Below are 14,809 nucleotides of genomic sequence, written 5' to 3' on the forward strand. Positions count from 1 at the left end.
CTGCCGTTCCCTCGATCCCTTGAGGTGGGTAGTTTTCACAAATGGGTTGGCAGTGATTACAGCCAAGGTGGGGCAGAGAAAAGCAGCTGCTGGGCTGGGCCTTTGAGTGGCACGTGCGGGGGTGTGGTCCCCACACCTACCCGTTTGGCTGGCCTGGGCTTCCCCAGGCAAGAGCTGGGATCAGGTCCAGGCCTGCCTCAGGGTTTGGCACAGGGCCACGGGCCAGGCTGCTGGCTACATACAGGTAGCCTGGCACCAGCCTGGCCCATTGCCATCTTGCCCCGTGGCTCTGTTTACAGGAGGAGCTGGACATCCGCCCAAAGGTATCATCACTTCTGGGCAAACTCGTCAGCTATACTAACCTCACCCAGGGTGCCAAGGAGCATGAAGAGGCTGAGAGTGGGGAAGGCACCCGCCGGAGAGCAGCCAAGGTGAGCCGGTTGTGGTCAACACCGAGGAGCCACACCTGGGGGAGCCAGAACACCGTGGAAGTGACTGTTTGCCCACCAGACCAAGGGAAGGGGGTGCCAGGCATGGAGAGAGAGGACGAACACTGAGAGCCTTGTGCTCAGTGAGGCTTCAGAGGGTGGGCTAAGGGCCAGGGAGGCCCTCAGAAATAACAGTGAGAGGAGCTTCCTATCACATTCCACACACACTGTGTAAGACACTATACTATGAGTGGGCTTGGGTTCTCACAAGACATCCTGTGAGCTGGAAGCCAGACCAGCCTGTAGGCCCAGCTGCTGGGGAGGCTTAGGCAGGAGAATGGCTTGAGGCCAGGAGTTTGAGATCAGCCAGGACAACATAGCAAAACCCAGTCTCCAAAAACAAAAACAAAAAGTTGTGAGGTAGATGCTATTATTATCTTCACTTTTTTTTTTTTTTTAAATGCTTTCCATTGCTCACCCAAGCTATTAAGCCTGCCTCCTGACTCACAAAGCCTGGATTCCCTCCCTGTCTGCCTCTGTCTCTGTCTGTCTCTGTCTGCCTGTCTCCTCCCTCTCTCTCTCTCTCTCTCTGTTTCTCTCTCTCTGTGTTTCCTCCCCCACCTCTTCTTTTTATTTTATTTTATTTTATTTTTTTTTTTGGCAGTGCTGAACCCAGGGCCTCATACATGGTAGGCAAGCATTCTACCACTTCTGAGCTACATCTCTAACCTTTTAGTGTTTATTTTCTTTTGTTTTGTTTTAGACAGAGTTCCACTGTATAGTCCAGGCTGGCCTTGAATTCTCCTTCCTCTTGCCTCAGCCTCCCGAGTGCTGGAATTAGTTATATCCCACCATACCTGGCTCATCTTCATCTTTCAGATGAAGAAACTGAGTGGCAGGGCCTTAAGTAACCTGTCTGAGATCAGTGCATAATACTGGAAAAAGATTTATGTGTTGACTGTGAGATGTAACTGAAATGCCAGATCACTGGCATCACATCAGGGTGGCTAGCCAGAAACCTGGTTGTCCCTGGGAGCTATGAAACCTACAGCAAGTCACAAACCCTCCTGCCCTGACCCGGGTTGCCCCAAGGTTCCTCTTGTAGAGTCCTCTAGCAGCCCCTGGGTTCCTTGAGCACCAGGGGAGGGGAACACATACATGTGGTAAGAGGCTGGTACTTCCTAGGAGGATTCTCTGTCCCATCGCCTGCTCACTTTCTGGCTCTGGCTTCAGCCCTCTTCTGACTTTAGGCTGACTTTTGCATCCTTGCTCAGCTCCTCTGTGTAGTGGCCCTCACTTTAACTGAGGGCATTAAATTTCCTATACATTTTGGTGGCGAGGCAAGGGACCCTTCCTCTCTACCTCCTGCCTACCTGAGGTTTGGGAAGAGCAGGTTTGTTTGGAAGGAGCTGGAGTTTGGTTGTGGCTGTAGTGTTTTCCTTGCAGGTCAGCACAAGCAAAAGAAACTCCTGTTAGGAATAAATCAGGTCCTCAGCCTCAGGCCCACTTGTGAGATCTTGGCCCTGCTGGTATGGGCCCTGCCTGCAGAGAGGGCAGACCAAGGTGAAGTGCATACCTCACCTTGCCTTTCCAGGAGGCAAATCTGCCCACTCTTTAGAGAGAACAGCTGCTGTCTTGAGGTTCCACAGACCCAATCCCTATCCTTTCCAACTAGTTATGATTTTGCTGGTATGTTCTGGACTAAAGGTAGCACAGAACCCTGACTATCTCAGACCACGCCTATCCAGCCTTTCAAGAGAAAGTCTCAACTCCTTGCCTGTAGTGGGTGGTAGGATTCATGGGTAAGAGCCCCATCATGCCTGTCTCTTGAGACTGAGTCAGGGAAATGCTGGCTGGGGTGAAAAGACCCCCAAGGAAGGCTATTGCACATCTCAGCAGGACTGTGGTCCCTTGGCCTAATGGGGACTCTGTGAGGGTGTTGGGATCCAGCCATGGCTTAGCTGCCCTCCTCACTGGACTCTAGGGTGAGGATGTGAGAAGGTGCTTATGGGTTGCAGCCCCAGTGGCTCTTGCATGGAAGAAGGAGGAGTCTGGTCAAGTCTCCAGGGAGTCAGTAGGAAGCTAGGGAGCTGTGTGCCTCATCTGTGGCTGCTCTGAGCTGGGACCTCAGAAAAGAAGATTGAAACAGGAAGGGTGGGCCTCCAATTAGACCATGCCAAGACCCAAAAGCAGCCTCTCCCTGGCAACTACTTTGGCTTCAGCTCGGTGACCTTCTGGGGTTGCCAGAGGTTATTTGGGGATGCAGAAAGCATTTCCGGCCCTGCCCTTTCCCACACTGCCCTTTTCTTAGAGTGACTCAGCCTAGGATGGGGGTGGGACTGGGAACCCTCACTGCCACTATGCAGTGGGTAGTATCTGAGAAGGGCTCAGACACCCCAGATGCGCTACAGATCACGCACGTCACCTACACTGTCCTGTGCAGGACAGTGTGAGGGAGCATCTGTTCTTGCCCAGGCCCTTCTGACGTCCTTTAGGCTGCACACAGATCCTGACCCAGGTCTGGACCCTGCAGGAGAGTTCCTGTGGGCACCTAGCTTACTTCCCACCCCAGACTCTGGACAGAGAAGGCTTGGGTGGGCCTCTATTGGATGTTCTTAGAGCCCCACTGCCCTAGGCTGTACCAGCCCTGCCTCTGTGCACACAGTCTCTGCCCTGGCCCCCTGGCTGGCTCTGCCTTGCCTTTACTGCCTTGAGAAATCCTGCAGAATCTGCGTGTTAGGCCTTCCTTGCCTGCCCGCAGCCAATCTGAAGGATTTTCCCATATGATATGCAGGTACCACTCATTGGGTTCAGGAACATCTTTTGAGGACCTGCAGGGCCTGCTGGTGATAAACCAGTAAATGAGCCAGTATGGTTATGGGACATACTAGTAAACCGTTCGTTACAGTGACCTATAATGACCAATGTCATAGAAGGGTGTAGCGATATTGAAAAAGTACAAGAGAGTATCAATTCCAACCCAGGAGAACTTCTTGGGGAGGTAACAGTTAAACCTCCTGGAGGCCTCACTGAAGAGAGTCTGCCAGGCAGTGAGCAGGGCCATTGCAGCACATGCCCAGGTTCAGAGATGCTGAGGGAGCACTGTGGTCCACAACTGGGGCTGACAAGGGAGGTGATGGAGCACATCTAGTGGTGCAAGCCAAGGAGTCCACCACACTCCAGCACTGGACTAGAGGACATCTCAGGGATTTCAAAAGAGGTGATGAGATTGGGTTCAAAAAGGGATCTCCTCTGGCAGCAGAATGAGCTGGAATGTGGAGCTTGGCAGGCATGGGAGGGCACCATCCAGTGGTGTACTGCCCCACTTTCAAGTTCTATGGCTGGGACAAGGCCGTCTTCAAGGTAGCAGGGAGGCAAACGGGGTAGGTCTCTGTCCATCTGGACCAGAGTGGGGAGACTGGAGAAGGGGAAGGACAGGGCCAACTTCTAGGACTTTGGTTTGAGTTCCTGGGACCTGCTGAGTGAGAAGGTAGGGATCTGAGCCAGACCCCTCTCTCTAGAAGTGTAACAGAAGAAAGTAAGGGAAAGAAGCAGTAGTATCTCGAGGAGTTAAGTTTCAAAAGCTGACACATGGGTTTTAGAATGAATCAGGTTTTATAGCTTCTCAGCCCCGACTGTCTTCTTATATGAGTCAATAGAGATGTCCCAGCTGTGGTTCCCACCTCCTGCGCACCCCACTGCAGGTCAGGGCTGCTGAGTGACCGAGAGCTCCCCTCTGTGGTGCATCCAGGCCCCTCTGATACTCTGTGCCCCCTCCCCTCCTGCCCACACAGGCACCCAGCATGGGCACCCTCATGGGGGTGTACCTGCCCTGCTTACAGAATATCTTCGGAGTCATCCTCTTCCTGAGGCTAACCTGGATGGTAGGCATGGCCGGGGTGCTGCAGGCGCTCCTCATTGTGCTCATCTGCTGCTGCTGTGTAAGTATTCATAGGGCCAGAGATGGGCTAGGCATGGCCATGGTCTCCCCATGGAGCCCACTCAGACGAGATGCTCATCCAGGCCCTTCTTCCCACAGACTTTGCTGACAGCCATTTCCATGAGTGCCATCGCCACCAATGGTGTGGTTCCAGGTGGGTGAGTGAGCACCACCCCAGGCCAGATGGAGGGAATATATGTATATGTATAGATGTATATAATATATATGTACATGCACATGTGTATGTATATATACTATATATATACACACACACACACACACACAAAATTTCTCTTTCTCAGATATATGCATGTATATAGATTCATATGCTTTTTTTTTTAGGAGAGTCCTAGGGACTTTTTTTTTTTCTTTTCTTTTTTTTTTTTGGTATCGGGGATCGAACTCAGGACCTTGCGCTTTTGAGGCAGGCACCGGAACCACTGAGCTAAATCCCCGGCCCTCCCCAGAACTTTTTTATTTTTTTATTTTATTTTATTTTTTTGGTACCGGGGATCGAACTCCCGTCCTTACGCTTGCACAGCAGGCGGCAAAACCACTGAGCTAAATCCCCAGCCCAGAACTTTTTTATTTTGAGATGGTCTCACTAAGTCACTAAGTCATCCAGGCTAGGCTCAAATTTGTGGTCCTCCTGCCTCAGCCTCGCAGAGTGCTAGAACTATAGGCATGCATACCACATCTGGCTATTCCTATATATGTGTATGTGTCCATGCATTTCCCAAATGTTGGGAATACCTTTTTTTTTTGGTACTGAGGATCGAACTCAGGTCCTTACGCTTGCGGGGCAGGTGACAGAATCACTGAGCTAAATCCCCGGCCCAGGAATAAATACCTATTTAAAAACAAGGTTCTCAGTGGGAGGATAGAATTCAATTTATGTGATTATTCTCCGGCCTATGAGTTCTGCTCTTTTGCCATTATAGACACTGTTCATCATGAATAGCCTTGAACACTAATCTTTGTTCTTGTCCCTGACATTTCCTTTAGGAGAGTCCTAGAGGTGTTATTACAAGATGAAGGGGATTGACCCTTTTTCAAGTTTCTTCATTCCTGTTCCCAGATTTTTACCAGAGAGGTTTTATCAGAGCAGTTGCAGTCATCAACCTGGGGTCACCCTTGTCTCTGCACAGTTTTGACTCTTAGTCTCACAGGGGAGTATGCCAGACTCTAACAGAAGCACAGATTCAGGGCATCCCATGGACACTTAACTGGTGGGAGGCCTGTGCTGAGCTGCAGGGGCAAAAATCTAGACAAGACACTGATCCTGTCCTGGTTTGTAAAGGAGAAAAGCAGCCCCTGTCCTGCATGGTTGTGAGGGCTTGTGAAAGAGAGCCCCCTTAAAGAACCAGCCTTAGGGCTGGGGATCTAGCTCAGTGGTTCCGGCGCCTGCCTCGGAACCACAGGGTCCCGAGTTTGATCTCTGGTACCAAAAAAACCCCAAAAAACCAGAACCAGCCTTGACCTTTGTATACTTTCCCTGCTGTAGCTGGTGGCTCCTACTTCATGATCTCCCGCTCACTGGGACCAGAATTTGGAGGTGCTGTAGGCCTATGCTTCTACCTGGGAACAACATTTGCAGCAGCCATGTACATCCTGGGCGCCATCGAGATCTTGCTGGTGAGTCAGGCTAAGCCCCGGTCAGTTCCAGACATGTCCAAATAGTCCCTTTGGACTCCACACGCAAGGCCCATGCTGTTTGTGCTTCCCTCTCTCAGCCAGGGTCTAGGGTTATACAGTGGGAGACGTGGAGAGGGAAGGATCTTTGCTCAGGCCCCTTCATCACCTGCTAGTTTGGGCCAGGCAGGGAAAGGTCCTGGCTGCTGGCCTTGTTGTGGATGTCTCATCTGCCCAGGCACTGTTGCAGCCATGGCAGGAAGTCCACCAACTGTTGCATTTAGATATGAGTGACCAATTTTGGAGGTGACACAGAGAATACTTCCTGGGCTTGTGTGAGTTCTGGCCAGCTCTGTCACCACCCCCCCACCCCAGGCCCTTCATATGTAGCTTCTCCTTGTCCCTAAGTCAGGGTGAGCAGCCCCAGGATGCTGTCTGGAGGTCAGGGTCCCCTCCCTGAGACCCATGGGTGCTATCTCAAACTCAGCCTTCTCCCCACTGAACCACCAAGGCCAATGGGAGAAGAGATGGGGGACTGTGGAGAGCACAAGGCTCCAGAGATATTTAGAGATTTAGGAGAGATTTAGCAGGACTGGCTGACTATCCTACCTCCTGGTCATCTCTACCTGTAGCATGGAACTTGTGCCTAGAGCTTCTGTGTCACAAGCGCAAGGTTCAATCCCCGATACAAAAAAAAAAATTTGTTTTCTGTTTCTCATACTTCTTACACATTTGTTACTTGAAATTCTGTAAGGAAATGTGTCCCTTCTCCCCAATTTATTTGTCTATTCAACTATGTAATTATATGGACTTCTGGATATTTATTTTGTTCTCTAGGTTATTGGTCATAATCCAGTACTACCGTTATTTATTTTGCTACTCAAACTTTGGCCCTTCTACTGTTCAGGTTGACACCCATTTCTGTGTTCATTTGTTCATTCTTTCTCTTTCTTTTTTTTTTGGTACTGGGGATCGAACTTGGGACCTTGTGTTTGCGAGGCAGGCAGCGGAACCACTGAGCTAAATCCCCAGCCCTCTCTTTCTTTCTTTCTTTTTCTTGAGACAAGGTCTTGCTATGTAGTTCACACTGGCCTCAAACTCATTGCAATCCTGCCTCCACCTCCAGAGTGTTGGGATTATAGGTATGCACCACCATACCTGGCTCTCTTCTTTTCTTTTTTCTTTTCTATAATAGCTGGTTCACATACCATACAATTCACTACCCATTGAAAGTGTACACTTCAAGCCAGGTGTGGTGGCACACACCTGTAACCCCAGCAGTATGGAAGGCTGAGACGGGAGGATCACAAGTTCAAGCTCAGCCTGGGTAATTTAGTGACTTAATAAAGATTAAATAAAAATAAACAAAGACCTGGGCATGTGGCTCAGTGTGAAGGCCCTGGGTTTAATCTCCAGTACAAAAAAAAAAGTGTACAGTTACTTAGTTTTTAGTATATTCACAGGGATGCAATCATCACCACAATCAATTTTAGAACATGTTCAGCGCCCCTAAGAAACTTTTTTTTTTTTGGTACTGGGGATTGAACTCAGGTCCTTGGGAAACTCTTTATTAGTTAACTCTGTTCATCACCAGCCCTTGGCAACTCCTAGACTGCTTACTGTCTCTGTGGACTTATCTCTTCTGGACTTTTCTTTTCTGTTCTTTTTATTTCCAGTATTGGAGATCAAACCTAAAGCCTTCACGCTGAGCTATATCCCCAACCCGTTTTTATCTTTTGAGACAGGATCTCGCAAGATCACTAACTTGCCCAGGCTCAAACTTGAGATCCTTCTGCCTCAACCTCCCAGAATGAAATTATAGGTGTGTGCCACCATTCCCAGTTTGAACATTTCATATAAACAGATCCATACAGTATATGGTCCTTTGTGACTGGCTTCTTTTAAATACACTTTTAATTTTTTTTTTTTTTTTGGTACCGGGGATCAAACTTGGATCCTTCCACTTGCAAGGCAGGCGGCGGAACCACTGAGCTAAATCCCTGGCCCCAAAATACACTTTTAAAAAGGAAACCAAAATACCGGGGATTTAGCTCAGTGGTTTTGCAGCCTGCCTCACAAGCACAAGGTCGAGTTTGATTCCTGGTACCAAAAAAAGAAAAAAGAAAACCAAAATGACATGTTTTGCTCTTCAAACCACCAAAATAAGAAGATTGAATACTCTGCATCTATCTTCTTGTTTCAGACCTACATTGCCCCACCAGCTGCCATTTTTTACCCATTGGGTGCTCATGACACATCAAATGCCACCTTGAACAATATGCGTGTGTACGGGACCATTTTTCTGACATTTATGACCCTAGTGGTGTTTGTTGGTGTCAAGTATGTGAACAAATTCGCTTCACTCTTCCTGGCCTGTGTGATCATCTCCATCCTTTCCATCTATGCTGGAGGCATCAAGTCTATTTTTGACCCTCCTGTGTTTCCGTAAGTAACTGTCATTTATCCAGGCATTACACTGACATCCTTTCCAAGTGGACAACCTTGTGCTCGCTTTGACAGCACATATACCACATGGACAGCCTTTGATGCCCTGTGTTCCCTAAGACTGCAGGGTTGGGACAGACTGGGGTCTCCAGCTGAGCAGGTGCTGATGCCTCTGTCCCCACAGGGTATGCATGCTAGGCAACAGGACTCTGTCCCGGGACCAGTTTGATATCTGCGCCAAGACAGCTGTGGTGGACAATGAGACAGTGGCCACCCACCTGTGGAGTTTATTCTGCCACAGTCCCAACCTTACCACTGATTCCTGTGACCCCTACTTCCTGCTCAACAATGTGACTGAGATCCCTGGCATCCCTGGGGCAGCTGCTGGTGTGCTCCAGGGTAGGTCCTCCTTCCTATCCCTGAGCCCGAAGGCTGCACAGGAGAGCACAACACAGAGCTGTCCTTGTGTGGCCAGCTCAGGAATGGGGGCCAGTCTGGCTGCCTTCCCAACTCAGCAGTGTCCTCCCAGCCTGGCTCCTGGCAGCTGAGTTTCGGGTGAACAGAGGCTGTTTGGCTAGCATCCCGGGCCTGCAGCAGCCCTGGAAAATTCTGGCAGCCCCTCTTCCCCTGGCCACCAGCCTCTGATGTGCCTGGGGATGTTCCCATAGGACCCATAAAGGGCCTCTGTCTGGGAGGCAGGCAATGGTGGGGCTTTGGCCGATGATGGCTCAGCCACCTTTGTCAGACTTCTAACCGACAGCTTCTAGCAGACACCAGCCACTGGACTGAAGCTGTCCCCCAAGTCCCCAGACCTTCTCTATATCTGCAGCCTCCAGCTAGGCTGCCCTAGACTGTCCTGGGGAGGACAGTGGGGTTGTGATGGTAATGTTGATCCCCCCACAGAAAACCTGTGGAGTGCCTACCTGGAGAAGGGCGAGGTGGTGGAGAAGCATGGGCTGCCCTCCGTGGACACTCTCAGCCTGAAGGACAGTCTGCCCCAGTACGTGATGGCTGACATTGCCACATCCTTCACAGTGTTGGTTGGCATTTTCTTCCCCTCTGTAACAGGTGAGCCCCTCTTGCCTGCCCAACCACCCCTGTCCCCAGTCCTGGGCAGCCCCCTGAGGGAGTCTCTTTCATGTGTTTTGGAGGCATCATGGCTGGCTCCAATCGCTCCGGGGACCTCCGTGATGCCCAGAAGTCCATCCCGGTGGGAACCATTCTGGCCATCGTTACAACTTCACTTGTGTGTATCCTTTCCAGGCCTGGGGCAGCATGGGGGCGAGTAGCCAGTCAGCATGCGCAGATAAACCATATATGCCTGCCCACACACACGCACACCCACTCGAGGCGCACACATTTGCATACCACAGACCGACCCCTCAGCTGTCTGTGCACAGAGGCTGAGGTGAAGGCCTCTTAGATCCTCTGTGAGAAGTGAGCCAGGCAGCTGCAGTGGAGGCCTAGCTTCCTTGACGAAGTACAGACTTCAGCAGTGTGGTTCTCTTTGGTGCCTGCATCGAGGGTGTGGTGCTCCGGGACAAGTGAGTGACCCACACCCCCTCCTGTGTCACTGGCTCAGCTTTTACCTCCCCTCACACAGCCTCCCTGCCATGTTCCTCATCCCCCTCAGGCTGCTGGCTGCCCATGGTGGTCTGTGCCACGAGGTGGGTTCGGAACCCTGCAGAACTTTTGCTTCTGAGAGGATGGTGACATTGGGATCAGGGTAGGGGAAAGGGGTAGGGATGCAGGATAGGGGCTGGTGACCAGCCTTCTCCACCAAAGGCCAGAGTTCAGCCCCTAGAGCTTTCCTTCCTGACCCCTGACATCTGTAACTGTGGGTGGCCTCCTCACCTGAAACACTGTCTGAACCTGGCCCCTGCAGGTATGGGGATGGTGTCAGCAGGAACCTGGTGGTGGGCACATTGGCCTGGCCTTCGCCCTGGGTCATTGTTATTGGCTCCTTCTTCTCAACATGTGGCGCTGGCCTCCAGAGCCTCACTGGGGCACCACGCCTGTTGCAGGCCATCGCCAAGGACAACATCATTCCCTTCCTCCGGGTGAGCCCCACAACCTGGCTTCTCCTGGTGCTTTATACTGGCTGGGGGAGAGAGGAAATCCAGATGCAGCACACCCCTAACGAGCTACCAGAGTTTCCCTGGCCCTTCCTACTGTTGGCAGAGCTGCTTAGGCCCAGAATCCTTATGGCCTGTCTGGGGCTTATCCAGAGCAGAGAAGCCTGGAAACGTGTGACCTTCATATAGATAGACTTGGGGGTGGCCTGCACCTTGTGGACCCAGGTGTGGGAGGCAGATAGGACCAAATACTTCTCTGGTGCCTGCAGGTATTTGGCCACGGAAAGGCGAATGGCGAACCAACTTGGGCACTCCTCCTGACTGCGCTCATCGCTGAGCTTGGCATCCTTATTGCTTCCCTCGACATGGTGGCCCCCATTCTATCCATGTAAGCTGGGACTGGGGCGAGGGATGGTCTTGGGAAAAGCTCCCAGAACCCCCATACCCCTCAGCTTGGGCCCCCAGCAGCTCCTCATGACCCTGTTGATGTTGAGGGAGTGGCTGGGACACCTGCCAGGCTCTGTGAGATGTTGCCTGGCAGGGCTCAGCCTACTCCTGCATTCAGGAGCTAGCCTGGCATCTATATAGAAGCTACAAAGAAACCAACAAGGTTCATACCCGCCTGTGGGAGACTCCCCAGAGCAGATCAGCAGACCTCTATCCCTGGTCCCTTGTACCTTGATAAAGCTACCACTACCCCATCCATTTTTTTCCCACCTGCAGTACTGGGGGTTGAAATCAGGACATCGTTCATGCTAGGCAGGGACTCTACCACTGAGCTACATCTCCAGCCTTTTTTACTTATTTTGAGGTGGGGTCTCACTGAGTTGCCCAGTCTGGGCTCAAAATTGCAGTCCTGTCTCAGCCTCCCAAGTACCTGGGATTACAGGCATGTGCCTCCATGCCCAGCCTAACCATCATTTTCAATGTTAATTGCTTGTAAATACGTGGAAGCAGCTAGGCAAATGAGTGCCAGTGCCTTGCAGGTGGTAGTCAACACATGGCAATTCCCAGGGGTCCCTGAGGCAGAACTTTTTCAGATGCTGTGTTTAGCCCTGCCTTTGTTGGGGTCCTTGTGCATTCTGCTCCATGGCATGTGGCCTTTGCTTGTGCAGTTATGAAGGACCTACCCCTCACTGCCTATTCTCCTCACCGCCAGCAGCATCCACCTGGACCACAGCCAGACATGCCATTTCTTGTCCCCTCAGCACACCCCGTCCCTCAGTGGAGACCTCAAAGTGTTCTTGCCACAGTTATCTTGAGTGGTGACTCCTCTTGTGCAAGCCAGAGGACAGAGCTCAGCCTTTATCATGAGGCTCTTGCTAGTAACCATTGATGAGAGTTACCTCTCATTGCAGACCTCTCAGGAGTCCTTCTGCCTTCTTGTCACTCTTCCTTTGTCAGCCGACAGTGGAGGTTGGTACCCCCACCTCTCAGCCCGCTGCTCCTTGGCTGCCTTCCCAGGGGGCGTCATGCAGCAGCCCTTGCCCATGTCTCCAACCCCAACACCCACTGCAGTGTCTTGTATGTCTCTAACTCAGTGCTTTCACGTAGTCCTTGTCATCTTTTTTGCAGTTACTAGTGATTGAATTGGGGCTGGGGATTTAGCTCAGTGGTGGCGCACCTGCCTCGCAAGCACAAGGTCCTGAGTTCGATCCCCAGTACTAAAAACAAAACAAAACAAAACACAACTAGTGATTGAACCCAGGGCCTTCACACTGAGCTACCTCCCCCACCCAAGCCTTTTTTTTTTTTGAGACAGAGTCACTCTAAGTCACTTAGCTAAATTGCTTAGGTTGAGCTAAAACTTGCCATCCTTTTGCCTCAGCCTCCCAGAGCTTTGAGATTATGCGCATGTGCCACCACACCTGGCTTCCTTGTCTTCCTTGTTATCTTCTTTTTTTCTTTTTCTCTTCTTTTGAGACAGGGTCTTACTATGTAGCCCAGGCTGGCCTTGAACTCACTGTGTAGCTCAACTTGGCCGGGCACTTGAGGAACTCTGCCTCAGTCTCCCAAATGCTTGGATTACAAGCATGCACCACTGTGCCCAGCTCCTCATTGTCTTCTTGACCTGCTTCTCTTCCCCACATCCATGACACCCCCTTATCCAACTAGTTGTCTAGATCAGAGGCCTGAATATTGTCTAGCGATTTCCACTGAGCTCTCCCCACCACTCCTCAATGCCATCCTGTCCCAGCTATTCCCTGGCCTGTGTCCCCTCCCCAGCCCCTCTGCTGGTGAACACTTGCCCATTCTCTTTCCATTTGGCTGTGAGGACACCTCGAGAGTAGCTCCACCTGCATCAGGCCATGGGAATGGGTGCTATGAGGTAGAGAAAATGCAACTGAGCCCATGCAGGATGGGATATGACGTGGCCCAGTTTCTGGTCCAGGGCCAGCCTGACATGAGGCACCTGGAAGTAATAAGGAAGCTGCCTCCCTGTGCTGCAGGTTCTTTCTGATGTGTTACCTCTTTGTGAACCTGGCCTGTGCTGTCCAGACACTCTTGAGGACCCCCAACTGGCGGCCTCGGTTCAAATATTATCACTGGTAAGTAGCCCCTGGACCCTAGAGCCAAGTTCCCAACATGGGAGGTATTGGGGAGTGTAGGAGCCCCATTGTGATACGGTTTGAATTTCCTAGGTAGTAACTGATCTTAATAAAATGCTATGAAGAGGGAGACTATGAAGCTGCACCTAGTTTGTGACCTGGAACCTGACAGGGCTTCTAGGACATAGGATGGGCCATGTCCCAGGGCCCCCATTGGTCTTGCTCTGATTCCTACCTTTCCTCCACTCTGGCCTAGGGCGCTGTCCTTCTTGGGCATGAGCCTCTGCCTGGCCCTTATGTTTGTCTCCTCCTGGTACTATGCCCTGGTCGCCATGCTCATTGCGGGCATGATCTACAAGTACATCGAGTACCAAGGGTGAGTGAAGGGCTGCTACCTGGCCTTCATTAACAGCCCATACAACACTGAGCAGATGGTCTCAATGTTGGGTTGTGGAGGGAGCTGGGCCACCTTTGCCGTCCATCATGGGTGGTAGGACTGAGAAGCTGTGACTCAGGGCCTGGACCCCTTCCATCCCACATTCACATAGACAAAAACCCTAGAAGAGGGGCTGGGGGGTGTGGCTCAGCAGTAAAGCACTTACTTAACATGTGAGGCCCTAGTTCAGTCCCCAGCACCACAAAAAAGAAAAAGAAATTTCTAACTGGAACCAGGGACTCACCAGCTTGTGGTGGTATCTACAGGGCTGAGAAGGAGTGGGGTGATGGTATTCGAGGCCTATCCCTGAGCGCTGCCCGCTATGCACTGTTACGGCTAGAGGAGGGCCCTCCTCACACCAAGAACTGGCGGTGAGTTCACTACCAGAATGGCAAAGGGCCATCTCAAGGTCCTTAGGGAGTGCTGTGAGGATGGGAGGGTCAGGAGGTGCTGGCTCCCACTCTAGTCCAGGTTACCTGTCCTGGCATTGCCAGAGACACCCTCCTACTTGCCAAGCCCTTGGGTCCACACTACCCAAACCTGTGGGGGCCATGTTCTGAGAAGGGAAGGAGTGGAAGGAGTCCCTGAAGCCTGCTGGTCTCATTCTGCCCGCTGCAGGCCTCAGCTCCTGGTGCTCCTGAAGCTAGACGAGGACCTTCATGTGAAGTACCCCCGGCTCCTCACCTTTGCCTCCCAGCTTAAGGCAGGCAAGGGCCTGACAATTGTTGGCTCTGTCATCCAGGGCAGCTTCTTGGAGAGCTATGGCGAGGCCCAGGCTGCTGAGCAGGTGCCTGCTGGGGGGTTGGAAGGAGCTGAGTGAGACCAATGGTATCTGGGCTGTAGCTGGCATGTAATGAGCTGGAACAAAGAGTTATAGCTACCCCATCTTGAAAGTGTGAGCAGCTTGTTCAGGCCTCTCCCACCCCTAAATAGTTATTGCCCTAGGACTCTGGAAGGGACCCCGACAGAGGGAGGTGCTGGTGGCCTTGCTTTCTGATGCTGGTGTATTCCCCACAGACAATCAAGAACATGATGGAGATTGAGAAAGTAAAAGGCTTCTGCCAGGTAGTGGTGGCCAGCAAGGTGCGTGAGGGACTGGCTCACCTCATCCAGTCTTGCGGCCTAGGCGGCATGAGGCATAACTCCGTGGTGCTGGGCTGGCCCTATGGCTGGCGACAGAGTGAGGACCCCCGTGCCTGGAAGACCTTTATTGGTGTGTGAGGGGGATGGGCCAGGTGGGCCAGGGGCCAGGGGCCAGGGGCCAGGGTCATGTGAGGTGGCAGAAGCCAAAAGGCCACAGGCTG

General features: G+C 51.8%; 1 protein-coding gene across 5 annotated transcripts in view; it reads left to right on the plus strand.

Moving 5' to 3' along the window:
- The window catches only part of Slc12a4 (solute carrier family 12 member 4), a 23,418-nt gene that overhangs the window by 6,506 nt on the left and 2,103 nt on the right, over nt 1-14,809 (plus strand). For 4 of the 5 annotated variants that reach the window (XM_004842992.3, XM_087205121.1, XM_004842996.4 and 1 more), the window contains 16 exons: nt 300-431; nt 4,223-4,369; nt 4,468-4,522; nt 5,873-6,003; nt 8,204-8,445; nt 8,630-8,844; nt 9,349-9,513; nt 9,597-9,695; nt 9,932-9,989; nt 10,331-10,505; nt 10,790-10,908; nt 12,971-13,069; nt 13,326-13,445; nt 13,772-13,876; nt 14,124-14,292; nt 14,523-14,718. In XM_004842992.3, the coding sequence (XP_004843049.1) occupies nt 300-431; nt 4,223-4,369; nt 4,468-4,522; nt 5,873-6,003; nt 8,204-8,445; nt 8,630-8,844; nt 9,349-9,513; nt 9,597-9,695; nt 9,932-9,989; nt 10,331-10,505; nt 10,790-10,908; nt 12,971-13,069; nt 13,326-13,445; nt 13,772-13,876; nt 14,124-14,292; nt 14,523-14,718 (2,227 nt within the window). The remainder of the gene's footprint in view (nt 1-299; nt 432-4,222; nt 4,370-4,467; nt 4,523-5,872; nt 6,004-8,203; nt 8,446-8,629; nt 8,845-9,348; nt 9,514-9,596; nt 9,696-9,931; nt 9,990-10,330; nt 10,506-10,789; nt 10,909-12,970; nt 13,070-13,325; nt 13,446-13,771; nt 13,877-14,123; nt 14,293-14,522; nt 14,719-14,809) is intronic. The other variant, XM_004842997.3, reaches the window with a different exon arrangement.

The sequence above is a fragment of the Heterocephalus glaber genome, unplaced genomic scaffold, assembly GCF_053883595.1.
Source record: "Heterocephalus glaber isolate CG9 unplaced genomic scaffold, H.glaber_assembly_v1.0 deba00000071, whole genome shotgun sequence".
NCBI lineage: Eukaryota > Metazoa > Chordata > Mammalia > Rodentia > Bathyergidae > Heterocephalus > Heterocephalus glaber.